We start from the raw sequence: 26,712 nt of genomic DNA, 5'->3' as shown, positions 1-26,712 counted from the left end.
TCTGAGAGTTTTACCTGAAGTTATGAGGATGTTAGGGCAGATACCAGGGTTGAACATAAGTGGCTATAAAGAGACCTGGAATCTTCCATCTCTCCACAATCACAATGCTCTGCTCAGCCAGACAAGCAGTCTGCAGGATCTTCTCTAAGGATGCAGCTTCTTCAGAGAACTTCAGCTCCACACTGCCATGTGAGGTCAGCCTTTTGGATATAGGGCTAGCATTTCCAAACTCTCCTCCATGAGACACTGTGGTGCCAAAAGATGATAACAGCATGACTGCAAAACCAAAAATATCTCAAAAAAACGAAGTCAAATGCACTTGGGGCCAGGCATGCCTGTAATCCCCGCCACTTGGTAGGTTGAGGCGAGAGGATCTCAAGTTTGAGGCCAGCCCGGACAACTTAGTGAGACCCTGTCTCAAAATTTAAAAAAGGGCTGTGGATGTTACTCACTGGTAAAGCTCCCCTGGGTTCAATCCCCAGTTCACACACACACACAATAGGAAAAGGAAACATCTTGGGGGAGATTGCATGTCCATGCCCCTCATAAAACTTCACGTTGCACCTTAGCATGCTAAAGGGCCCCAAAATCTCTCTGGAAGAAGCGCACTTGCTTTTGTTCAACCTAGTATTTCCTACACCGGTTAGATCCTGGGGTCCCCATGTCCCACCCTCCTCCTTGTAAAATAGTGTTAACATGTTAACATTCGGCAAGTGCCAGTCGAACTGCTGTGGGATAGCACTCGCCCACGAGGATGGCTGTGATTAAGTAGACAGTAGCAAGCCTGGGCACACATGCACAAGGGCGGGCCCTCACACTGGTGAGAATGGAAAGTGGTGCACGCAGTCCACGGCTCGTCACAAGTGTCCATGCGGTCACCATGTGACCCAGCATTTCCTCCTAGGATATTATTTACCTAAGGAAATGAAAACATGTACACAGGAAAAGTCATATAAAAGTGTTCAGAGCTTATTATCCATAACAGCTGAAAAGTGGAAACAACCCAGTGTCCTCCGCAATGAACGGAGGAATGGAAGGTGGTGCATCCCGGCGGTGCAGTGTATTGGTGTCCAGAAGGAATGAGTGCTCAGGCACGCTGCAGAACAGATGACCCTGAACTCGTGCTGTCTGAAAGGAGCCAGTCACCCAAGCCCATTGTTTTGTGATTCCATTTCTATTCCACACATCCAGGACAGACCAGCCCAGGTGACTGGTTGCGGGAGGCAGGGGTGGGGGGTGGACAGGTGAACAGGGAACAACTGTTCGGGTATGGGGTTTTCAGCTCGAGGTGATGGAAGTTGATTGCAGTGACGGTTGCATAACTCTGAATACACTCAAACCGCTACATTATACAATCGACATGGGTGAATTGTACATAAGGTATATCTCAACTAAGCTATATTTTTAAAAAGCAGAATTAATATCTACCAAAAGGAGGGTTTCGGAGCACAGCCTGGGAAGGGCTGTGCTGGACATCTTTGCTGCTCCTGACTGAGCTCTGTGACTGGCACAGTAGCTGTTCTATGTCCCCTGTGGCAGTGTCACCTGTCGAAAACATCACTGATATCTGAGGAAACAATGACCACAGGGCAGGGTTTAGGGGGCCCTCATGTCCAGAAGATGTGCAGAACTAAGCCACTTCTCCACATGCTTCATACTCTGGTTGTGTGACTGTTCTTATGAAATACGTGAGAGGTGACCAAAAAGGAAACCCAGAGTCTTGGGAATTTTCTGACATCTGGAGCAAGAGAGAGCATTGTGCCTTATACTCCACTGAATCACCTCCAAACCAGACTTGCCCCCCACCCCCAGTTAATGATAGTCACTGTTAATGACTGACTTGCCACCACTAGGCAACCAGAAACTTTCCAGGCAATTCCACTTCCCCACTAATCGTACCTGCCCTTTGTTTGCATTTCAGTGAAAGCGGGCGGAATGCGGATCGTTCAGAAGCACCTGCATGCGGGAGACACCAAGGAGGAGAAAGACAAGGATGACCAGGAATGGGAAAGCCCCAGGTGGGAGAATTCTGCTGACTCTTGGCAGACTTTGCAAATACCCATCGTTCTGCTAAACATTAACCTTTGTTCTTTCTCTGCTCTGGGCTTCTGATAACACTTGGGCAGCTGGACCTGTGCTGTGTATTCTCAGTTTCATGGTCAGTGAGGCAGGACTTTGTGCCTGTGGGGCAGGAGACAAAGCATGTAAAATGCACCTTTTTCCCTGGTGACAACCCAAAAGCCCAGGCAGGTACAGGGACTGCACGGGTGTTGGCAGGCACAGAGTCTCCCTTGTGCCCTGGATAAGTTAGGGCTACTTCCTTCCTGCAAGCCAAGGGGCTGTGCCTAGCAGAAGCAGGAGACCCTGGAGGAGCTGACTGTGGCCCCTGGGTCTCTGGTGGGTGGCACCCTCCCCCACAGGCCCGAGTGGAGGAAATAGGTGAATTCTTGCAGCTGCAGGCCGTCTGTACTCTCGGTTTCAATTTACTGTTCCAGAGAAGTACGTACTAACAGTCTGTGGACTGCAGTTCTCCACCGGGGCTACAGTTCTGAAACCCCCGGGAACCCTGAGGTACCACACTCGTTGAAACTGGGCGTCTGCACAGCCAGGATGGAGAACTTCTGGTTTAAGAAATGCTCACAGGCAAACTGTACGTGACATCTCTGCCCCAGCCCTCTGGGTCCTGCTTACCGTTCTGTTGGGCACCTCCTCTCCTTGGAGGGTCTGAGTTCAAGCTTGGTTCAAGGGCCTCGTCCTTCACTGTGTGTGACTTGCTGTGCATAGCAGGCACTGCGGACATAGGCACCTCTCTGGGAGATGTCCACAAAGAAGAATGGGAACATCAAATTTTCTGCTCATAACTTGTCTCCAGACAGCAGAGGAGGAAACGAAGGGTGGGAAGGAAGGAGAGTGTGGACAGAGTGGACTCTGGCTCCTGCGGGCCAGGCACAGGCTTTGACTCCACTTCACTCCTGTAGTCCTGAGAAGCAGGTAGCATTCTCTCCCACTTACTCATGAGGAAGCAGAATCCCACAGAAGCCAGAAGCACGCCCACATCCCACTCTTTCCCGGTTAAGATAGCAGTCATTTAAATGCAGGTTCGTGGGATCTGGAGCTGGCCAGGTTTCCAAAAGGGGGCTCCCAGGAGAGCACACCAAGAAGAGGGCATGTGTACTTGGTACCACGTGTCTGCTGGTGTATGTCCCCACCTGGGCATTTTCCATAAGCCGCGTATGGGATGCCTCACCGTCCAGCCCCTTGAGGGGAAGATGTTTGGGTGAGGTTTCTGTGTGATCATTGCCTGTTTTGAACTATGAGTTAGCAACGTCAAAGGAAGTTCAGCCTAAGTTCTGGTGTTACTTTTTTTAACTCTTTTTGTTTGGTGCTGGGGTGGAACTCCAGGCCCTGCGCATGCTGAGCGTGCACCCGAAGTCTGGTTTTAAAAGAAGAAAGTGATTTAAAGAAAATTCTACAATGATGTCTCACTGACTGTTTTCACAGAGCTGCATGTAGGCTGTAACAGCAGCAGTAACTCCTCCAGGCCCACAGCTGTGGGTCTGGCAGCCCAGTATGTTTCACGAGCCATACGCGCTGGGGCTTTAGAGAGTAATGCAGACGTAATGCAGTAGTGCATACACCATCCGGCTGGCGGGACACGGGCACCTGTCCCAAGCTGCTCCCTGCCCTCCAGCCAGGTGGGCTGAATGCTCACCTGTAGGGACTTGTGTGTAAGTGCAGGTTAAGTTTTGCGTCCATATGGGACATAAGGAAACACAATTTCAGAGCATTCTAGAATTAGGGCAAGAGCATGTGGCCTGCAGGAGTTTCCTCCTTTGGGAAACCTGCTGCCACTGCCCTTCCTCCGGTCTAGCTCCTTCCTTAAGACACAGGAAGAGGACAAGAGGTCCTGCAAGGGTAAGGGAAGGTGCCTCCTGAGTGTCCCTGGGACGAGGACACACAACTTGTCTCCTGCTCAGTGCAGCACCAAGAAGCCCAACATGATAAGTTATCTGCATGCTGAGAAAGAAGGGCAGAGCAGTCTGTTGGTTTTCTTCCAACTGATTTTTTCATGAGCTCAGATGCAACATTTATAGAAGATGAGTAATTCTACTAACTATGCCAGACGGTGAACAGTGGCAAAGAGAAGGTGGCACACACCAGCACTTCCTGTCCTAGCATCTCCTTCCCCCAAAAGATGACTCTCTGTCTCGACAGACCTGATGTTTTGAAGCAGGCTGGCCGCAGGGTGGGCGCCATGAGGCGTGTCTCTGTGGTTGTTCTCTGCAGCTGAACTACAGTGTGTTGGCTCTGTCCTCTTCACTCTGGCTGGCTCCTCACCAGCATGGGTTAAACCATGTGACACAGTGCGCAGAGTGCGGGCAGCCCTGTTGTTCAGCTTCTGATCTGTGTCGCCAATACAACTCCTAAAACCCCACATCAGGCCTGGGACCCTGTGTAAGTTTTCTTCTACCACCAAGCCCACCTATTTTTCTGTTGGGCAAATGAATAATTGCAGTCATTAATGTCATTTCTAGTCATGGTGCAGTGAGTCTGCCTGTTCCAAGTGTTCTGTCCTCAATCCATTGGATTCTCATAACTACTCTGTTGTTTTTGCTGTTTCAAAGTTGGGTTATCCCCATTCCAGATTACTACTCCCTCTTCAGTGGCTCAGAAAGTTAAGTGATATTTCCAATGTCACACAGCAAATAAGTGGAAGAGTGCTGGCAGCTGAGTCCAGATTCTTCACAAAGCCGTGACTACTGGTTCCCATTTCTCATCAGGTTTTATACCATTAACACATCAAGTGTCAATGTGCCCTTTGTAGAGATGAAGAAAGGCTAAGGTGGTTATCCAACCCATTGATATGTAGCCTGTCAGTCTCCTGGCTAGGATTGATCCCTGAGTCTGTCTCAACTAGAAGCTGTGTTGGTCAACTTATCACTGTGACACAATACCTGAGAAAAATAACTTAAAGGAGGAAAGACTTATTTGGCTCATAGTTTCAGAGGTTTCAATACATGGGTGGCTGATTCCATTGCTCTGGGCCTGAGGCAAGGCAGAACACCATGGTAGAAGAAAGTTGCTCATCTCATCACAGCCAGAAGGCAGAGAAAGGGGGAAAGTGAGGAAGAGGCCAGGACAAGACACACCCTCTGGGGCATGCCCCAGCGACCTACTTCCTCCAGCTAGGCCCCACCTCCTACCACATCTCCCACCTCCCAAAATGCCATCAAATTATGAATGCATCAGTGGGTCCTCCCACCACTGAGGTGAGCCCCATGATCCAATCACTCCCCAAATGCTCTACCTCTCAACGTTGCCTCCCTGGGGACCAGGCTGCAACACACGAGCTTTTGGGAACATTCCAGATCTAAACTGTAACAGAAGCCCAAATCTCCAAGCTGTTACAGAAGCCCCTGATCAACATAGACCGCAGTCTGGATCCCTTCATAAATAAAGCTCAGTATTGTGAAGTCACCCATAATATCGTCTATACCTCTCAACCCCATAATCCTACCCTTCTTCAGCCTCATCATCAAGAGATGGTCTAATTATCAGTTCACAACAAGGTTCCAGGTGGCTGGGCTGGTTTCACTTTACATATGAGAAGGTCTTTTATTTGTAGAATTTATAAGACATGAAATAATCCTCTTGGAAATGTCATATGGCATATGACTCAACCTTATCCTAATCCTAAAGTTTTGTGTTTTTTCGTGTTTTGACGCAATGTTCTTCAGATACGAAGATAAGTGTGTTGTGTTGGTTGATATTTGAGACTATTCTTTTTTTTTTTTTTCGGTGCTGGGGATCGAACTCAGGGCCTTGCACTTGCGAGGCAAGCACTCTACCAGCTGAGCTATCTCCCCAACCCCTTGAGACTGTTCTTAATTTACCAACTCTTCTCTGGTGGCTTCCCTCCCCATTCATTGAGAAATTATGCACTGATTACAGAGAAAACAAACAAGCAAAAAACTGGATTATTGGAAAAGTTATTATGCGACCAGTAGAAATCCCAAGACCTTTTTTTGCAATTACTTTTTTTTTTTTTAGAAATCTTTGTGCAACTCTTACTCCTTTTAATCTTGTAATTTTTCATAGATTTCAAAATAACCTCTTATGCTGCTAAATTGTTGGGAGATGCTACTTTAAGAAAAAAAAAAAAAGAGGAAAGGACTGGATTGTGAAAACATTGCCCAAGAATTCCCATCAGGCTGAGTTCTAGTCGTCTGCGAGTTTTTACGTGCAAGGCGAGTAAGAGGCTGTGCTGTCAGCAGCCTCCCTCCTGAGTGGCTGCTAGATTCCATCTCATAAGCGGCCCAGTTGAGGAAAGCAGGGGTTGGTTGTCCTCAGAGGCTTTGTTGAGCATAATAAGACAACGTGCCCAGCTTCACTGTGTACAGCAGGAGCTGCGTTGTGGAATGGGCTCCAAGAGTCAGGATTCACTGAAGGAAACTTTTGAGTATTATCGAGGACCTGCCATGAACCAGGCTTAGTATAAGACATTAAAAAGCAATGAGTGTCAGAAAGAGTAAACCAGAAAAGAATGCGTTGTTTTTGTTGTTGTTGTTTCGTTGTTTGCTTTTGTGTATCAGAGATTGAACCCAGGGGCACTTTACCACCCAGCCACAGCCACAGCCCATTTTTACTTTTCTTTTCAGACAGGGTCTTACTAAGTTGCTTCAGGCCTTGCTAAGTTATCGAGGCTGGCTTTGAACTGGCAATCCACCTGTCTCTGCCTCCTGAGCCACTGGGATTACAGGCATGGGCCACCATGCCCAGCAAATGAATGCATTTTGAAGGATACTAAGAAGTAGAGGATGGAATGAGTAGTCAGGATCTTGAGGAAGCAACAGCTCCTCACTGAGCTCGGCTTCTTGTGTCGCTCTGACCTTGAACCATGGTATTGTTCTATGCATCCAAGAAATAAGCAAATCATTCACATCAACCAAATGCAGGAGTGGGGGATTCAACCTGCAAACAAACAGTAGCAGATGAGGCTGGCTGTAATACAACTGGTTAATATCACCACATGGAAGGGAGTAGGAGTTTGCCTAAGTAACTTTGTAAAACAACATTTTGATTGGATACCGTAAGGCTGAAGACAAAAAAGATCTATACCTGAATACTGTACTCCAGTTAGTAAACAGGTATTCCAAAGGGGCTTGGGTAGCAATATTGAAATGCTTTATGTATACACTAGAATTGAACAAGTTAGTAAATTTGTTGTAGATCATGATAACCAAGTTTCTCATTGTCAGAATAAGAGGTTATAAATAGAGGGAAGATTCAGATAAACTTGGAACTGTTGGATGGGTGTTAGAGGCAAAACTGTAAGAACTGATGATTTTAGATGGTTGGACAATGGATAGAAGATGCATACATCTACGCAAAAATAAATGAAGATAAGGTGTTAGTATACATGCTAGTATTTCATACTTATATTCACTACCTCTCTTCACTGAGAGGATACTGATACCCATGAAGCCATAAGCATCCTAGGGCTGACATCTTGGTTTCTACACAGTATTCCCAGTCATGGGAGCAAGGTCCCTTGGAGAAATCATGGATACCAGGACCACGGCAAGAAAAAGACCAGATTAGCCTGGAGCATCTCATAATGCCAGAACATAAGGAAGTGCTTCAAAAAGGGCACAGGCATGGCAGAACACACAGAAGCCCACTTCTCGGAGGATCTCTCAATGGCCAAAGTTGAAACATTCTGCCACAAAATATACAGTGGTAGCACTGGGCTGTAACCCCTACAGTAAATTAATATCCATGAGTCCATGCTGGTATAAATAAATAAAGAAGGGGTAAAAGACAGCTCTTATTTACTGAATAATTCCAATTAGTAAATATGTAAAGAAGGAGGGAACTAGAATATTGCCATTAGGCAAACAGTACAGTAATTAATTTTGTTGTAGATGGACACAATATCTTTATTTCATTTCTTTATTTTTATGTGGTGCTGAGGATCGAACCCAGTGCCTCACATGTGCTAGGCTGCTAGCACTCTACCACGGAGTACAACCCCAGCCCAATATAGTAATTTTTATAAGCAAAATTCACCCATGGAAATTAGAATTTGGGAATGAAAATTTAAAATGAACAGGATATTTGCATAGTCTCAAAGTGTTTTCCTCAATATATTTATTACTTACAAAACAACACAAAGAGAGTGTCTTTACAATAGAAACTATGTAAAGGACCTGTGTTTACAGGATTATGCAGGCAAGTGTCGTTTGCGAGACCCCAGCTGGGGAAGCGCGTATTGAGTGGCTGAGTTTCCGCTGCTGTGTGCAGGTCTGTGAGCGACCCTGAGAGCAGCTGCAGGGTGTGCAGGTCGGCAAGTTCACAGCAACGGGGCCTGTGAGTAGCGAGCGTGGACTCCTTCCTGTGTGGCCCTGTTAGGAAAGCTTTGCCGGCCCCTATTTTGATTTAGTCTACCTTCAAAAAATGTTCTGCTCCATAAGCACTTACGAGCTTTCCAACTGTACCCTTGGAATTGCCACCTCCCACTTTGTGCCCTTGTCGAATACTTTACTTCTACCTATTCCACAAGGAATAATGTGCAGGTGCCACTTCACCACTGGCTCTGCAGTGGCACAGAAGGCCTGATTGGTAGCTTGATGGTCTTTATGTGTAACTGGCCCCCGGGGCCAGTTTCAAGTGAGCTCATGACATTACTGATCATGGACTTGTGAAGAGATGCTTCCAGTCAGCCCTGGCACACTAGTGGCTACAACCCCACATGAAAAGTTATTAGTTTTGGTTTTTAATGATCAGTTGTCTTTTAAAGAGATTTTTTTTCCTTCTATGAAATGATTCCAACTTCTTAAAAAATATTTTCATTTGTTCTAATTAGTTACATATGACAGTAGAATGCATTTATGCATTTTGGTAGATCATACATAAATGGAGTGTAATTTCTCACTTTTCTGATTGTACATATTTTAGGATCACATCAGTCATGCAGTCATATAAGTACATGAGGTAATAATGTCTGTTTCACTCTACTATCCTTCCTACCCCCATACCTGTTCCCCTCCCTTCACTCCCCTCTACCTAATCTAAAGTAACTCTATTCTTCCCTAGTGCCACCCCCCACCTTATTGTGAATTAGCATTCACATATCAGAGAAAACATTCAGCCTTTGGTGTTTTGGGTTTGGCTTACTTCGCTTAGCATGATATTCTCCAACTCCATCCATTTACCAGCAAATGCCTTATAAAGAAAGATGTGAAGTATTCATAAAGATCCATTATGTATTTTCACAAAAACATCTCATAGTGCAGGTACTCTGATCAGGCTGTGGCTTGAGAGTGTCTCCCAGGGGTTCATGTGTTGAAATTTAATTTCCATTGTGAAGTCTCAGGAGGGTGGAAAAGCAATGTGACTATGGTGGTTAGAGGTGAGGCCTTTAGGAAGCAATTAGGAGTAGATAGGTCTTAAGGGTGGAGCCTCCACAGTTGAATCCTGCTGGCTTTTAAGAAGGGGGGAGAGAGACCCCAGGAAATCCATCTACACTCTCTGTTATTCCCTGCATCACCTTGGAACTCTACCAGCAAGAGCATCTTTACTGGAGCAGATTCAGGACCTTGGATAGAATCATAAGCCAAAATAAAACCTCTTTCTGTTAAAGTTACCCTGCCCCAGATTGCATTATAGTAACAGAAAATGTTCTAATAAGAAGTTGTAAGAAGGTATTCGTCTGCTGGAGATGGAATTATTTCAGTTTGTCTCTGTCTGAAAATGAATTTGTTTTGCTTTAACTTTGAATATATGTTTTCACTATTGAATTCCTAGTTATGTTTTTTCCTTCTAATCCTTTAAATGTGACCTTCCACTGTCTTCGGGCCTCCATTGTACACAGCAAGAAATCAGCCGTGATTCTTATCATTGTTCCTTTCTATAATCATTCTGTTTACCTTTGGTACCTTTCAAGATTTTCTTTGTTTTTGTTTTTCAATAATTTGTAATATAAGAAGTATTGTTTTCTTTGAATTTGTCTTATTCAGGGTTCTCTAAGTTTCTTGGGTCTGATTTAATATCATCCATTTAGAAAAATTATTAGCCATTTTCATTTCAAAAATTGCTTCTGCTTCACTCTACTTTTCTAAGACTCCAGTAGCTACAGTAAACCATTTGACATGCCCTCAGGCCTCAGATGATCTGTCCTTCTCCTGTGCCCTGACTCTTTTTCATCTTTATATTTCTGATTAGTTTCCATTGATCCATATTCATGATCACCAATTCCCTCCTCTGTTGTATCCAGTCTTATTCTAAGTGTACCAAAAGAATTCTTCACTTCTGAGATCCTGTTTTTCATTCCTAGCATTTCCGTTTGACCTTTAAATTTTTTAAAAAGCTAAAATTTAAAATTTTAATTAAAAGTTATATAGCTTCCATTTCTCTGCTGAAATTTCCTGTCTTTTCAAACTTTTGTCATTGTTATTCTTAGGTCCATATCTGATGATTCCAACATCTGGGCCATCTGGGTCTGTTTCCTGGTTCTGTTTACTGCTTATTTCTTTACAGTGGTTCACATCAACTTTTCATATATCCAGTAACTCCTAGTTAAAGTAATAACTCATATGTAAAAGAATGGCAGCAGAAGAACTAAAAACACTGAAGGTTGATGTAAATAACATTTACTCTAGTTCAGAAATAATATGCCTTTCTGCTCAAGCCCAATAGTGTGTGTGTGTGTGTGTGTGTGTGTGTGTGTACGCACATGGACTCTGAGCCAATCTAGTATCTATAGTTGAACTGGGCCAGGGCTGGTCATTGTCCTAGTTGGATTCAAGTCACCACAAATTTCAAGTTAATTGGAGGTGGGGATCCTAGTCTTCCCACTTATTATGGCCTAGTTTGTGAGCACTTGAAGTTTTGTCTCCATTTTCCTGCCCTAGTCTCAGACTTCAGCAGGCTCTGCTGATGTGCAATTGAAGATTCTCAGCTCCCCTGTCTCCCTCTACCTTGCTGGGACTCTGCATGGTACTCTGGGTGAAGCTTGAAGTGCTGTCGGGAATTATATTTGCAATATATATAAATGCCTCAAACCATTTCAAATATTCAGCAAAGGATAATCATTAATTTATCTTTGATCTTTTGTTTGTTAGTTTTGGGGTGCTGGGGATTGAACCCAGGGCCTTGCACATGTGAAGCAAGCACTCTACCAACTGAGCTATATCCCCAGTTCATCTATGATCATTTTTTAAAACTTTATTTTGAAATAATTTTAGACATACAGAAAAGTTGCAAAAAAAAAAAAAAAAAAAAAAAAAGGTACCAAGAAGTCTAATCCACCTCTGACCACATTTCCTGCATGGTAAGATTTTACCTCATTTGCTTCTGTTTCTTACCATCCTACACATCCAAATCTTTGACTGTCTGCATGAACACTCCCCTCAATCATTTGAGAGTGAGTTCCAGATACAAAACAGTGCTTCAACTGCACTTACCCCATAAGTGTCAGAATCAGGACACTAGCATTGAAGCAGTGTAATTATCTAATCTGCAGACTTTTTTTTAAGATTTGATAAGTTGTTCCCAGCTCAGATTTCTATCGAGGATAATAACTTCATTTAGTTTTATCTGTTAGTCTTTTCTGATCTAGAACAGTCCTCCAGCCATTTTTCAGCCTTCCGTGATCTCACCGTGTTTGAAGAGTACAAGTCATTATGTTGTAGAATGTCCTTCAGCTTGACTTCTCTGACGTTTCTCCAAGAGGGCGTCCAGGTTCTGTGGGGCTGGGACTCCCCACCCTTGGGAGGCCCAGTTGGAAGGCACACAATGTCCCCATGCTCTTCTACTGGCAATGTCAACTTTGTCAGCCTGGGCAAGATGGCCTCTGCCAAGTTTCCCCTCTGTAAAGTTTCCATTTTACCCTTTGTAATTAGTGCACGTCTTGTAGGGAAATGCTTTGAGGTCATCTGAATGTTCTCCTTCTCATCAAACTTTGACCTGCTACTTTGGCATTCACTCATGATTTTTGTCTGAAACAATTATCACTGTCAGGATACTCTCTAAATTTCTAGGGCTACCTTAACAACGTGCTGTGAACTGGATAGCGTCAGATAACAGACATCTATTGTCTGGAAGTCTGAAATTGAGGTGTTGGCAGAGTGGGCTCCTCTGGAGGCTTGGAGGGGAGCCCGTTCCATGCCTCTCCCTGGCTTCTGGAATCTTGCTGGCAGTCTGGCACGCTTGGACTGCAGATGCACCTCTAGAATCCTCTGCCTGTACCTGGTGCTCTCCCTGCATCTTTTTCATCGGTTTCCCTCTGTGTGTCTGTCTCTGAGTCCAAACTTCCCCTTTTTCTTGGGTTGGGGCCCACTCCGATGACTTCATTTTAACTGATTACATTTGAGAAGTCCCTATCTCCAAATAAGGTCGTATTTTGATGGCCTAGAGGTTTAAGTCTTGAACACATTCTTTTTGGAGGACACAAATAAACCCAAAACAGATGCCATCTTGTGATCATGGCAGTTTTTAAAAGGTTCTCTTAGTAAAATTAATTGTTAAGGAAAAATATTGAGATCTCTGAGGTTGAGAAGTGGCACAGCTGTGTGCCAGCTGGGATTTCATGGCCTCCGTACCTGGGAACGTTTGTATTGAGCGGAGAGCCGTGGCCTGCAGGTGCGACTAACGGCTCCTCGTGTGAACCAAAGTCGACCGACATCCCCAGAAGGCCAATGTCGGATTTTGTGTGCCGGCGGCTGTCAGCTGCCTTTTTAAAGAGTGTATCCTCTCTGCGGGGCATGCGGAGATGCCAGTTGAGCAGGAATGCTGAGCACCAGCCAGCACCAAGTGTGGTGTGCAGGGCCACAGAGCCCCGTCCTGCCAGAGGCAGCCCTTTCATGTGCTCAGTGCCCATGTGGCACACAGTGTCCCTATGAAGTGGCTGGTTGGTTGTCACCTGCTTGTGGACTGACCTGCCTCAGTAAAGAAGCTGTCGGAAGGCACAGTGGGAGCCTCAGATCAAAAGCACTTGAAAGGCAAGTTTCATGGCAGCACAAAACAGTGAAAAACACCCAGAAGCCCGGGTAAGAACGATGGGAGGCAGTGGCTATTAGGTGGCTCTTCCTGTCGACACTGTCTGTGTGACCCTGGGCAAAACGGGGCGCTGCACACCAGCCAGGGAGAGGTGCGGTGACCACCTGCCTATGGTGACCTGGGCAGAGCCCAGACTGGCTGCCATCATCAGCTGCACACCAAGTGCCTCTGAGGTGGCGTCACGAGAGACCACCAAGCCTCCCTTGCCCCACAGTCTACCCAGCAGCTGCCTCTCTCTCCATTGCTCTGCGGCGGCTCAGGCTGGCTTGCTCAGGCCGGCTTGCTCTCTCCGCCAGCAGGTCACAGTCCTCTGAGCAGACTAGTCCTTTCCCAGGACTACCCTAGGAACATGCCTCAGACTGGGCGGTTGAACTGAAGTTGACTGACTCACATGTGGGGCTGACGTTTCAGGGTGCAGCAGGGCCGCGCTTCCCTGTGCAGGGAAGGGTCTGCCCAGGTCCCTCTCTCAGCATCCCCAGTTCCTGGGATGTGGCAGCAGCTCTCCAGTCTTCATGCGTTTCTCCCTGTGCACTTGTCTGTGTCCAGATGTCCCCTTTCAGAAGGCGAGCAGGCCTGTTGGAGGCACCTGCTTCAGGATGCTCTCCTCCTAACCCATCACATCGGCAAGAACCCTATTTCCAAATAAGATCCCATTCGGGGGTCCCAGGGTCAGGACTTGCACACGCACATTCGGGGTCCCAGGGTCAGGACTTGCACACGCACATTCGGGGGTCCCAGGGTCAGGACTTGCACACGCACATTCGGGGGTCCCAGGGTCAGGACTTGCACATGCACATTCGGGGTCCCAGGGTCAGGACTTGCACACGCACATTCGGGGTCCCAGGGTCAGGACTTGCACACGCACATTCGGGGGTCCCAGGGTCAGGACTTGCACACGCACATTCGGGGGTCCCAGGGTCAGGACTTGCACACGCACATTCGGGGTCCCAGGGTCAGGACTTGCACACACACATTCGGGGGTCCCAGGGTCAGGACTCACACACACTTTTTTTTTGAGGGTACCATCTTGCTCTGGGCATGGGTTGGCAGCTCCCTGCTCCTTGGACATCCCAAGGACGATGGCTGCACAATAGTTCATTAACTGGGGTTTGCGTGGCCAAGAGTCCCACTTCCTCCCGCTTCCTCCTGTGCCGGCAGTTCCTGTCGAGCGCTGCAGCAGCCTGCCTTCCAGCAGGGTGGCCCCCGCCCGTCACCCACCCCATCAAGGACTGTGTTCTGCATTCATCTCCAATGTGCATGTGTTCAACTTAAATCACACATGTGTGAGGTACAACCTGTGTACAAAAGTGAGAGGTGACGTGTTAGGTAAAGGTGACATGAGCAATGTCTTACCTGTGTTGCTAAGCATCGTGACTTCAGACTCGGTTAGCTAATATCTCAAAGTCCAAATACCCTTGAGGTGAAGTTTCTCATTACTGATTCAGGATGCGAATCTGAATTTCTAATGACCTTCTGGTGATTTCGGGTTTTGTGGGGGAGGGTGCTGCTTGTCAGGTCTGATTATATCCCTGGTGTCTGCGATGTCGTTGATGAGTTGAGAGTAAGCCCGACCCTCGTACTGTTCACTTGTGCTTGAATACAGATTTACTAATGCATCCCAAGTTTTCTTTTTCTTTTTTGGGGGGTACCAGGGATTGAAGCCACGGGTACTTAACCACTGAGCAATATCCCCAGTCCTTTTTTGATATTTAGAGACAAGGTCTCACTGAGTTGCTTAGGGCTTTGCTAAATTGCTGAGGCTGACTTGGAACTCACGATCCTCCTGCCTCAGCCTCCCAGACCGCTGGGATTACAGGCGTGCACCACCACACCTGGCTCACAGAAATTGTCTTAATCCACTTGTCCATTTCGTAAAATTTAATTTAAATTCATTCATAATGTGACATTTGAGCATAGTGTTGGGTACTTGGGATTTATTGAAGATTGCCAGAGAATTCAATCACCCTGTCACTCAGGCACAGTCAAACATGAGTTTCAAGACACTGAAAGCAAGTTTTGGGACAAAGAGCCTGAGGGGAGTGACCTAGAGCTCCCTTGGAAGCCCTCAGGACCATGGGGTCAGCTGAGGGACAGTTTGCCTGTAGACAAATTTAATAATCCACATAGTATACAGTGACAAAACATAATGTGCTTTGTTTCTTTGGATAAAAAAACTAAACAGAATAGATTTTCATGTTTATTTCATTTTCCCAACTAAATCAGAGCCTTCTGAAGCGGAAGGAATTGCCTCAGTCATTGCTTGCTCCATGGAGATCCCAGTACAGTTTCATTGTTGTGCACGGTAGAAATTAAACGTTTCTTCCAAACCCTGTGGGCATGTGTGTTTTAGCATGGTCAACAGGAGTTCAGCTGTGTGTGTTTTAAGAAGTTTGCCCAGAGTCACCCTGTGAAGGCAGAGCTTGATGTGTGAGATGTGACACTTTGTGCACTAGAAATCACAGCAGGGTGCTGCCAGGATCTCCATCTCTGCCGTCTCCTGCGTGGGGCTGGCTCCTCCTCTCGCTGGTGGGCAGCGGGGAAGGCCCAAATCTGGCAGGTTCGAGTGCTGTGCAGGCACAGAGCATATGGACGCCCATATGTCCCGGATCCTGGCTGGACTCCTCACTTCTGGGGAAGAGAAGCACAGCAGGCCGGCTTCCTCCCGGCGGGCCCTGGTGCTGGCGAGGCTTTGGGCAGTGTTCGTGCGGCATCTGGTTGCATGACGGGCATGGAAGCCAGGTGTGATGTCCTGGCTGCTGAGCCGCCTCCCACCAGGAGAGCTCTTCTTGTCAGCTGGGGAGAGACAGGAAGGAAGCACAGCCACGGCCTTCCCTCCCAGACCTGCGCCGCACATCTGCGCTGGGGTCGGCCTCTGAACAGACGACGCTTCTGTTCCTATGGCGTGACTCACAGCGTTGCGCTGCTTATCAGGAGTCTGTGTCAATACGTGAGCCAGATTTAAATCAGTGACCTGCCTTGGATTCTGTGGAATGAAACACGTGATAATAACTACATAGAAACAAGGGCCCCTTATTGAGCTTCTTACGTCAAAATTTCTTTGCCTGAAACTTAAACCCTGTTCGTAGGAAGGCACAGCACTCTGAGAGGACTTGGTGCATCAGTGATAAGCAGCTTGGACTTTGATTCTTTAAAGATTATGTAACCTAGCAGCACGATCACTTCTTACTACCTGGTGAAAGTGGTGAATGGGACGTGTTCACCCCAGTGCTGGGGAAGAAAATTCTTAGTCCATACAGCCAAGTCGTGGAGGCTCTCCTCTCTCTCTAGATGGGATGTTTGCTTGATTTGGAGTTGTGTATGTCAGGCTGGGCTGCGGCAGTTAACACAGAAATAATGTGGAAGGGAGGAGCTGAGGTGGAGGGCCGCGGGTGCAGCTGGACCCACTGAGAGACCCCAGTCCAGACGTGCTCCCGTGGGGCCCGCCAGGGGCCAGATGCCAGACTTTGCTGAGGACCCAGAAGGATTTAGACTCCAAAAGCAAAACATGTACTAGGTAAGTGTTTTAGTCAGCGTTTGTCACAGCTGCAACTAAAAGACCCAACCAGCATAATTGTAGAGGAGGAAAAGTTTATTTGGGGGCTCACAGTTTCAGAGGTCTCAGTGCATAGACAACTGGCTCCAGTCCTCAGGACTCGAGGTGAGGCTGAACATCATGGCAGCAGAAGAAAGCAGCTCACACGAGGATCAGGCAGCAGAGAGACGCTCCACTTGCCAGAAACAAAATACACACCCCAAAGCCACACCAAGCAGCGACCCCCGCCTCCTGCCGTATCCCACCTGTCTTTAGTTACCACAAGAACATGGAGATAATTGAAAGAAGCCAGTCACCAAGGGACAAATGCTGTATGAGTTCCTTTATGAGACATCTAAAGTGGCCACACTCACAGGTTAGGAAGCAGGACGGTGGCTACTGAGGACCGGGCAAGGAGTGGGAATTAGCGTTTCCTGTGTACAGTTTCAGATTCACAAGACAGAGAAGTTTTGGTGATCTGTTTCACAGTCATGTCAATGCACCTGACACTACTGAAGGGTACACTTTAAAAGTGGTTAAGATAAATTTTATTACCTATTTTTACCATACTAAAATCATCTTTTAAACAAAAGACAACAAACAGGCACTGGCTGCTATTATAGGTGGCTTGGTGGCTCCTCAAAGACTAAACAGCATTAATTCTATCTCTAGGTATTTACCCAAGAGAATTGAAAATAAGTGTTCAAAAAAATTTATTCTTGGATGTTTATCACCTCACTATTGACAGGCACCAAAAGATGGAAACGAGCCACACATCCATCAATGCGTGAATGCATAAACAAAATCCAGTCTATCTGTGCAGTGGAATATTATTCAGCCATCAAAAGGAATGAAGTACTGGCTGCTGTTACAGTGTCAGATGGACCTTGAAAAACATTATGCTAAGTAGAAGAAGCCAGACACAACTGCTCACATGTTATTTGATTCCACTTACATTATATGTCCTGAGGAAGCAAATCTATAAAGACAGAAAGCAGATCACTAGTTGCCAATGGCTGGGAAGAAAGGGAGAATGTGCAGTGACTGGGTGACAGGCTTGGCTTCTTCTGAGAACGGTGGAAGTGTCCAGGACTGGACAGTGGTGACGGCTGCACAAGATGCTGAGCATTCCAGCCTCCAAACTGTAGGATTTAAGATGGTCAGAGTGGCGGATTTCGCGTCCTGCGAACGTTACCTCCCAAAACAAAAGGCTTTATGTATAAAACATGGGGACTTTATCTTGAGTCCAGCCCAGTTTGCTTAGCTGGGAAGGTCGAAGCTCGCTGGGGTAAAAGGGCTCTCTGGGCCTCGGCTGCGTCCCCGGGACACCAGGGCTGTGCTGGGGAGGGGGAGGCGAGGCATGCTCCTGCAGCGGGGCAGATGCTGAGGCAGTGTGCGCATGCCAGGTTCCGTGAAGAAGGGCCAGGGTGGCGTTGGCTGCAGCAGAGGGGGGCCCTTGGGCTCCCCTGGAGTCACTTCCCGGCTACAGAGGGCTCGGCACTGCAGGTCCAGGCTCACGCCCAGACAAGGGGGATCCAGGAGACAAAACAGGAATCCCTTGCATCTCTTTTTAGGAGAAGACAAGTTCCTCTGGAAGACCCTGGCAAAGCCATCGGCCACCGTTGGGTCACGTCACTCCCTGAGTGAAACATGGTGGCTGTCTCAGATCTATGGTGTGCAGTGGAGCGGATGGGGAAGCAGGCCCAGCCAGTCCCACAGGCCAGGCATCAGGCAGGGCCAGGCCACGAAGGTCACGGGAAACCGTGGGAATGCGCAGGTGCTCCAGATAAGCGGGGAAGGGGTGGAGCCAGGGAGGGACCGAGTCATGCATCAGAACCTGAAGAGCGTGGGACCAGGTCCTACCCCGTGAGGCTGGCTGCAGGAGTCGGACTCCCAGGCCAGAGCCCGGGAACAACTGGCATCCGCCAGAACTGCAGAAGGACTCCCCTCCCAGAGCCCCCAGTAGAGTCCCTCAGAAAGCCAGACCTGTCCCCAGAATGGGCACACGTGAACCCAGAAATAGACAAGGTAGTGCCCAGGCACATTCAGAGTGAGAAACAGGCTTCTGAGTAAAGCCAGATCTTGTCAAAAGTTAGTCCCTACAGCCACCTCTGGAACTGACCAGGGACCCCCGTGTACGTTCCTAGAATGTCACCGTCCCCATTCATCTGGTAGACGTGCTTGGGACGGGGACGTCACGTCACTGACTTTTCAGCAGCAGCTGTGACCCGTTTCCAGAGGTGTGTGCATCCTCGTGGCCCACTCCACGGTCCTCGACCATTCATCTGTCCCCTGGCTCCTGTAAGCACCTGCTACGTGCCAGGCACTCTTGGACACAGTGGGGTCCTGCTCGTAAACGAAATCCCTCCCCTTCCCCTGGATTCCAGTGGGCTGGTACCCACACCGCCGATGGAACGCGTGCCGTGGCAAGTGGGGGCATCAGTGCTGCGGGAAACCAGCGCAGGCTGGGCCAGGGCCGCAAAGCCGAAGAGCACCGCGCATGCAAGACGGCGGATGGAGTGCTCCTAACCACCGCGGCGGCAGCCAAGGCCTGTGCAGAGTGCGCGTGGAAAGAGAGGAAGCGGAGGCGTGGCTGGGCAGGTGTCGCAGCGCCTGCCTGCCCAGGAGGGCGCGGGAGCTCTCTGAGCCAGGGGGCAGCACTTCCACCCCACCGCTGACTTGGGGACACTGCAAAGATGAGTTTGGTGCTTACAGAAAGCCGGAATCTTTGTGGACACGGCAGGTCTAAGGCTGAGGGTTTTGCAAATAACGCAGAGTCACTGCGAGTTGTTTGGTGCACCCGTCCGAATTTGGTTGGCTGCCGCCTCCCTGGCATTCGACAACACAGATCCCCAGCGGGACAACCACAGAGCACTAGAGAGAGAGTGTCTTTGTGTGCCAAGAATTTGTCAAAAAAGTTGGACTGCCACCGCTAAGTAGATCACTTTGAATTCATTTAAGTTGAGAATAAAGAAGATTGTAAATGACACCTGCAAGGTGTTCCTTCGGAGCCGTTCCACTCAGTGCGACGATAAAGGAATTCAGGGAAGTTCAGCCAGCCTGACCAACGGAGACGAGTAATGGCTGCTCATTCCCTGGGAGTAAGGAGAGCAGGAAAGGAGAGGAAGGGGAGAGGAGAAAGGAGAGAAGAAACTCCAAGATGATGGGGTAGAAATCCACACATTCTGATGTGGGGCCCGTTTTGAAAGACGATGGTCAAGGATAAAGTTTTATCTGCTCACAAGCACTGATTCATTCTTTTTATCTAGCATCCCTACCTACGGATTAGCAACAGCATGACCTCTGTAGCGAAGATTAACTTTCAGCTACACGTGGATTCAATAGAAAGCAGACGCGAGGGGATTGTTTTGACAGTTTTGAAATCTATATTCTCGGTGCGAAAAGGGTTATTGAAATCCTGCTGTATTAAGCCATTTTGCATTATCTTAACAAATCACCTGGGGTTGGATAAATTTATAAAGAAAAGAGGTTTATTCTGTCTCATGGTTCCAAAGGTCCAAGGCCAAGGGGCAACTCCAAGGCTGTGCATGGTATCACATGGCAAGAACAGGGAGTGTGCATGGGCGTGTGCCTCTTCTGGTTTCTGCCCCTGTCTTTGTAAAGCCACCAGGATTCAGTCATGGACCCCACACCACTGACCCCATCTAATCCTAATCACCAAAGGGCCACACCATGGTGTGATGACGTTTTGATCCTCTAAGACCTCACAGTGGCTATTAAAATTCAGCACATGACCCCTCGGGGACACACTCCGACCATATTCAAACCCTTGTAATACCACGTAAGTTCTGTGCGTTGAGAGAAGAACTCAGACAATTAAAATTAGTCATTGATCAGCATGCTCTTTAACTTATATGGTAAAAGTGATGCTCTTTGAACCTAGAAGCACACGTAGAAGTGTGATAGGTGGACACACAGGCAGTCCGTGCTGGCCAAGAGGAATCACACCCACGGACCTTTTGAAAAGGTAGAATCCTTGGTGCTGATGCTGAAGAGAGGGCGGGGCCGCCTCCCTCCCGCCCCTTCCGCTCTGCTTCCCTCTGCCTGTCACCTCTCTCTCTTCTGAGGGGCCATGTGTTGTATTTCTCCCTGAGGTTTCAACGCCTGCCTGGCCCCGGCCCAAGTGCTGTGTTGGGGCCATGGTCAAACAGTTGCAATGTGGGACAAGGTACATTTTCCTGATTTGCCATGAACTTGAACGTAGGATTTTGGTGACTCTATCTATGACTTGCTGGCAGGTCAAGTGTCTAAAGAAGATTCACGAATCAGTAAAATTATAAATCTCTCCCAGTACTTTAATTCCTTTAACCCAGAATCTGCTGCCTGTTCATCTATTTATACCTCATTTCCCCAGAGCTTGAAAAGTAGGGGAAAAGATTGTGGTCGCGGGCCACAGAGGTCCCCGTTGTTGTCTTTCTGCTGTCCCTTGAGCTGATTCTAGATCTTTCCCCAGCATTTTAAATAACTCCATACTTAGCTTCTTAAAAGTAGCCACAAAGAGACAGTCAGAACCAATGGGAAGTTTGTGCAAATGAATAATAAACACATCACATTCCCAATGGATTAGAAAGAACACAACAATTCACAAGAGTAAATATTTGTAAACAAATACTATTAGTGAACAAACAAACAATAAATAAGACGTCACTCTCCCTGGCTTCTGAAAACACAGCCGACTCTTGACGTTCTATTCCGTTCTATTCCGTTCCTACTAGTTACGTACTGATGGACTTCAGTCTGTGTCCGGCAGACTCAGAATGCCGTCCTCCCCCGCCTTCGCCCTCCTTCTGGCTTCTCAGACTCGTGTTGGGCTCTCAGTTCTGAGTTAACCACACCAGGATCACGTAACTGGTGTCATTTCTCCTTCTTCCCGTCCCCCTTGACCAGAACCTCAGCGTAACTTGGGTCCTTCGGCATCGGGAACAAGGCTGAGCCCCATCCTGTGTACCCCCTGCACCTGTCTGTCCTGGCTTTTTGCCTTATGCTCAGAAAACGGACATCCTGAACGCTGGGAATCAGCTTGAGGTCAGCAGCCCTGGGGACCCTTCCCAAACAGCATTTCCTGACTCCCTGGGCTGGGGCGGAGGAGGCAGGCTTTGGTGGTCTGTGTGTTCCCATGGACGCATGGGACTTCCCCTCTCCCAGCTGGGCAATGTGATTATGGCTGCCTCTGCTACAAGCTCCCTGGGGCAGAGCAGCCAATGTCCCCTGCCGTGTCCCAGCTACCTGTTATCCTGACACATGGACACACTGAGCATCAGTTCTCCACAGACGTGGCTTCTTTCTGCACTCTGGATTCTCTGAGCAAAGACTTACACAGCCAGGCTAATCATGTTTGCATAAGAGAACATTCCAGACCAGGGGAGCTCAGGGGACCTTCCCTCCCCAGAGGTGACCCGAGCAGTGAAGGCTCCCTTCCCCTCCCAGGAACAAGTGCAGACTTTCTGCAGCTGTAAGTCTCTGTCCCTGTGTCTCCAGAGAGGAGGTAGGGAGGTCACCAGAGTCCAGGATAAGATCAGGGTTGCTCTCCTATGGTGGTCCCAAATGCACAGGGACCCCACTGTCACTGTCACTGTAGAAATCAGCGCTTGGGGAACAAAGGCAAAGACACAACTCTGGATCTGGGTGTTTTGGTTGTCTTTGCTGTGAGTGATAAATGCTCTTTTTCTCTGACTTCCCCCCACCCTGTCTCACACACACACACACACACACACACACACACACACAGACTGTGGCTAACTTGTTAGAACAGAGGCTGCGCAGCAGTCAGAATCCTGGTCTCCTGGGTTCCTGGTCAGGACCTTGACCAGTGCATGACCTGCCTCCTCTGTGTGACCAGGAGTGAAGAGAGCTTCTCTAACTCTAATGTGCTAGCACATCGCCTGGGAACCTGGTCAGAATTCAGACTCTGCACCAGCAGAGCCTGGGGCTATTTCTCTACAGCCTCCCCAGGTCCCCGGGATGTGGCACCGCCTGTGCTGACCCACACTAGCAGCAAAGCTCTAAGGCATGCACACCCCAGTCTCTGAAGTGCGCACTCTGGATGAATGACTTACCTGTTAGTTGTGGCTGGATAATTACACTTCCAAATTGACCACCTTGTTTACAGGTACTTCAGAGGGGAAGAGGGAGACTGTATAAGTGAGAACTGCTCATAGAGCAGAACTGGGTATTTTTTTCCTTGGGACTTTGTTTTGGAAACGTGTGGCATTCAGCCTGCTGAATTTATGATTAGGTCTATCTTTGCATTGCCTTGGGGAATGAGAAGTTTTGAAGATTGTCCTGGATGTTAAACAAGCAATTCAGCATCATTCAGAAAGTCTAAAAGCCAAATAATGGCAATGCATGCACCTTTAGATCAGGTACTTTCCCCTTAGTCTTCCTTTATCTTCACATCCTGCAGGTGTGTGGACGCTACCCAACTGGATGACCAAGGAGATCTGCTGTGGAAAGATAAGGATATGCCCAAGGTCATTCCAGCAAACTCTCAGAAAGTCTGAAGGCTACTCCGCTGCCCACCATCTCTTCTAGCAGCTAGTGGTCTTTTCCCAAAGTGCTGGGCAGGGAGATTGTTGAGAAGAACACCTACAATTCTACCTGCAATTTTAAGTTCAGAGATCTTTTTGGCAATAGAGTACATTAGTAGGCACTGGTTTCCACCCAAGCTCATTTAAGATGCAGGAGTCTCTGTGATTTTCCATCCCTGATCATCATCTTAGGCTCATGGTTTTACAAGGTACCAGGGAGTGCAGGATGCTCAGCAGAGGCATCGCTTCTGTGGGATTAGCCTCTTCCCAACTTCCACCGCACCAGGAGTCTCAGAGCCAGGAAAAGGACCATCCCCAGAGGAAACATCTGGCCCCAAATGTGGGAGCCCCACATCTCCAGACTGGAGACACAGGGCACACCGACAGCCCTCACCTCGATTTCTAGGCCAGAAAGTGGAGGTCCCCAAGGGCAGCTGCAAAGAAAGGAAATCAGGAGGGAAAAGTACAGAGAGGAAGTTTGAGTCGGGGTAAAAACTGATGACTCACTGCTACTAAATTCGTTATGACTTTAAGTAGAAAAAAAACCAGACTACCCTTAAATGGAAAGGGTGGTGCCACTGGGCCCAAAAGAGAGGCTGCTAAAGAATGGAAGCGTGTGTTTTCCTCTCCAGAGGGTCCAAGTGTGATGGTAGACAGGAAAGAACGCAGACCTTCTCCAGCTGCCGCAAGGCAGAGGGGTGCGGGACCCCAGGGACCGTAGAAAGGAAGGTCCCTATGGGCTGTGGAATCCTTGCTTCTGGGATGGTTAGGAAACCACCCCCCAGAGCTTGGCTCCGCCCACATCCCTGGGTGACAGGCACTGAGAACCCAGGCCCCGGGCCCCAGAGAGCGGAAGGGCCCTGCCTCCCTGGAGTCCCTGAGCTCTGTCTGCATCCCTAAGGGAGCAGAGCCAGAAAAGGGGAGTGTTTTGCCTGGGTCTTGACCTTGATCCAACCCAGACTGCCCTGCCCTCTCCATGAGGTCTTTCTAACTTCTTTTTTTATCATAGACCTTGTTTATGACCCTGAATTAAGCAAATTAGGTGCACACAGTCCCTGAAAGCCAGCCTCCTCCCTCCGGTCTTCCCGAAGTATGCATAACACATTTTTTGTCTGGGAGTGTCCAGAGCTTAGGGGAGGAGCCCTGGGCTCCCCAGGGTCCCAGGCACAGGCCTTCTGGGCACCTCAGGTGAATCACTGGGCTTTGGCACCTGTTGGCATGGCTGTAGCACAAGATTTATGCATGTGTCTGCTTCTCTTTAAGGACTTTCATGGTAAAAATAAGATGCTATAAAAACGAGAATCTGAAAGTTATGGAAAGGATTAAAAGCACAGCATGAATTAATAACAGCCTCATTCTTGTGTGTTTTCTGCTAATGAGGCTGAAAGCTCGCCAGACACTGGAGGAATTAAGAAAAGAGAAACCTATCTGCAGGAAGCCCCCAGAGCCTGCCCGTGCTCACGGAGATGGGCTAGTCCTGCTCGGCCTTGGCGGGAGGGCAGGTGCTGGGTAGGTGTTGATAAATCATTTCAGTCTCATATAAGACTAGAGGTGCTGTGCTCTTCACTGCTTTTAATTTACAGTTTCTACCAGAAACGACTGTCAATCACTGTAGGGCAGCACCAGAAGTGGAACGCCCCGCTCCGGGGGCGCCGGACCAGCCTCACAGGTTCACTTCTGTGCCGTTTGTTTTCTTTTTCTTCCGCACCCAAACAATGTGCCATTTGTGTTTTGACCTTTGCTTCCATCACCGTCCAAACAGACACCTGGCAAATGCAGGGGATGACAAACAGCCCCCCGTGATGCACAGCGAGGTGGACGAGCTGTCTGCAGAATCCTGAGGAGCTCTGCCAACACTGAGCTGTCAGAAGTCAGCACTGCTGAGGGCGAGACAGTGGCGCGTGGTGAAATGTGCAGCCAAGGCAGGCGAGGTTGTTCTAATGAGAGGGGAGCCTGATTCCACGCATCTATTCTTTTGCTGAAGTGACTGGCCTGCAGCCTGGGCTAGAGTCTCTGCGTGGAAAGTGCTATGTGTTAATTAGGGACTAGAGCCTGCTGGCTTTTTCTTTACTGAAAATGTTCAGGAACTCTTTCGCGTCATCTCCTGCCTGGGTCCTAAGGCCTGCTCTCCGAGTGAGCCGCCCTCCTCCGGGCGCCTTCCCCCGGTGCTCACCCTCAGGTCTCTTGTACTGACCCCGAGCAGCCAGGCATGGTTCCAAAGTTCTGCAGGTTGAATTGTTCCTACAGCCTGGGGCGAATGAAGTGCAAGACCCTCAGGAGACACCCAATAAAAGAGCCGAGGTGGGGCAGCCATACCACCTACCAGTGGCCTTGTGTGAACCAAAGTATGTTTATAAGATGGAAAAATAAATACTAGAGAGAGAATTGAACTCATTTCTGTGATTATTATCATTCTTCTAGCTTTTCTAATCTGATGGGCTATTAATACCATATCTTTCCTCCTCTGTCAGCAGAAGTCTATTGTAAATGCTGTTTTAGAGGAACTGAATAGTTGGCTTTTTATTTTTAATAACTTATTCTCTTAGAGGAGCACATGTTGGTAAGAGGGAAGAGAGACCACAAATATGTAAGGCATGTCTCCTGTATTTCTTTGGCATTGACATTTCATTTCATCAGGGAACACAGCTCTGAAAGATGGCTGTCCCTTCTAATGCTCGGACTTTGCGGCTGCAATGGCCAGAAGCATAAAGACGTGTAAAGAGGATTTTTCGGTACATGGAGCACTGACTGCCTGGCTCAGCGGCTCCTGTGATTGATACCCATTTCTGTGTGCTCCTTCCTAACTGCAGTCCCTCGAGGATGCTGGGGAATAGTAATTTCAGGAAAGAATTGTCCATCACTGGGTGGCAGGTTTGGGGAGGGCAATACTGCTGGTGGCTGATGTGTCACCCTCCCTGCGATGGTTTTAAGGGATTTGCGGGGGAGGTGCTGAGGACCAATCCAGTGGTTTTCATTAGGGTGACATTCCGGTGGCATCTGTGTGCAGGTGGACAGACAATGGCCAGCCACCAGGCAGCAGTCAACGTATTAGAGACAGTTTGGGGAGAAAGGCTAGATAATATTATTTTTCTTGCTGCCTACAGGAATCTAATTCCAGAGAAGTTTGTTTTGCATGGTGGACGTGTCCCTGGAAAGCTCCAGTGTGAGCCCCACCAGCCTCATTTCCCCTCAGACTTTCAATTAACAGCACTCAATTTCTGTCCCTTCCCCTCATGTCCTCTTTGCCTCTAAACTGCTGAGTGGTCCGCAGACACCATGGCACCCCATGTGTCTCAACACTGGCCATGCGATTAGGTCCAGGGGGCAGAGTCGATAGGAGGCGGGCACCCAGAGGGGACTGGAAATGAAGAAAAGAGATCCTGGGCTGATACTAGCAGCCTCTGCCTGAGACATTAGCAGGGGTGTTTATCTCTGCTAAATCTGGGCATGGTGTATCACCAGGGTGTCCCGTCAGGCCCAGTTTGGGATCATCAAATTAATTGTTACATGTTGCAAGCCGACATGTGCAGAATGTGATAAATAGCTGGATCTGAAACTCCACGGTGCGTTCGC

General features: G+C 48.2%; 1 protein-coding gene across 2 annotated transcripts in view; it reads left to right on the top strand.

The window, feature by feature from the left end:
* Positions 1 to 26,712, top strand: part of Dap (death associated protein) — a 61,486-nt gene that overhangs the window by 11,138 nt on the left and 23,636 nt on the right. Inside the window, exons 2-3 of one of the 2 annotated variants that reach the window (XM_047555600.1) lie at positions 1,922 to 2,018; positions 23,016 to 25,474. In XM_047555600.1, the coding sequence (XP_047411556.1) occupies positions 1,922 to 2,018; positions 23,016 to 23,112 (194 nt within the window). In that variant the 3' untranslated portion in view covers positions 23,113 to 25,474. Of the gene's footprint in view, positions 1 to 1,921; positions 2,019 to 23,015; positions 25,475 to 26,712 lie in introns of those variants that run through there. The other variant, XM_047555599.1, reaches the window with a different exon arrangement.

The sequence above is a fragment of the Sciurus carolinensis genome, chromosome 6 (genome assembly GCF_902686445.1).
Source record: "Sciurus carolinensis chromosome 6, mSciCar1.2, whole genome shotgun sequence".
In the NCBI taxonomy this organism is placed as follows: Eukaryota; Metazoa; Chordata; class Mammalia; order Rodentia; family Sciuridae; genus Sciurus; species Sciurus carolinensis.
This window is presented reverse-complemented; position numbering and strand designations above follow the sequence as displayed.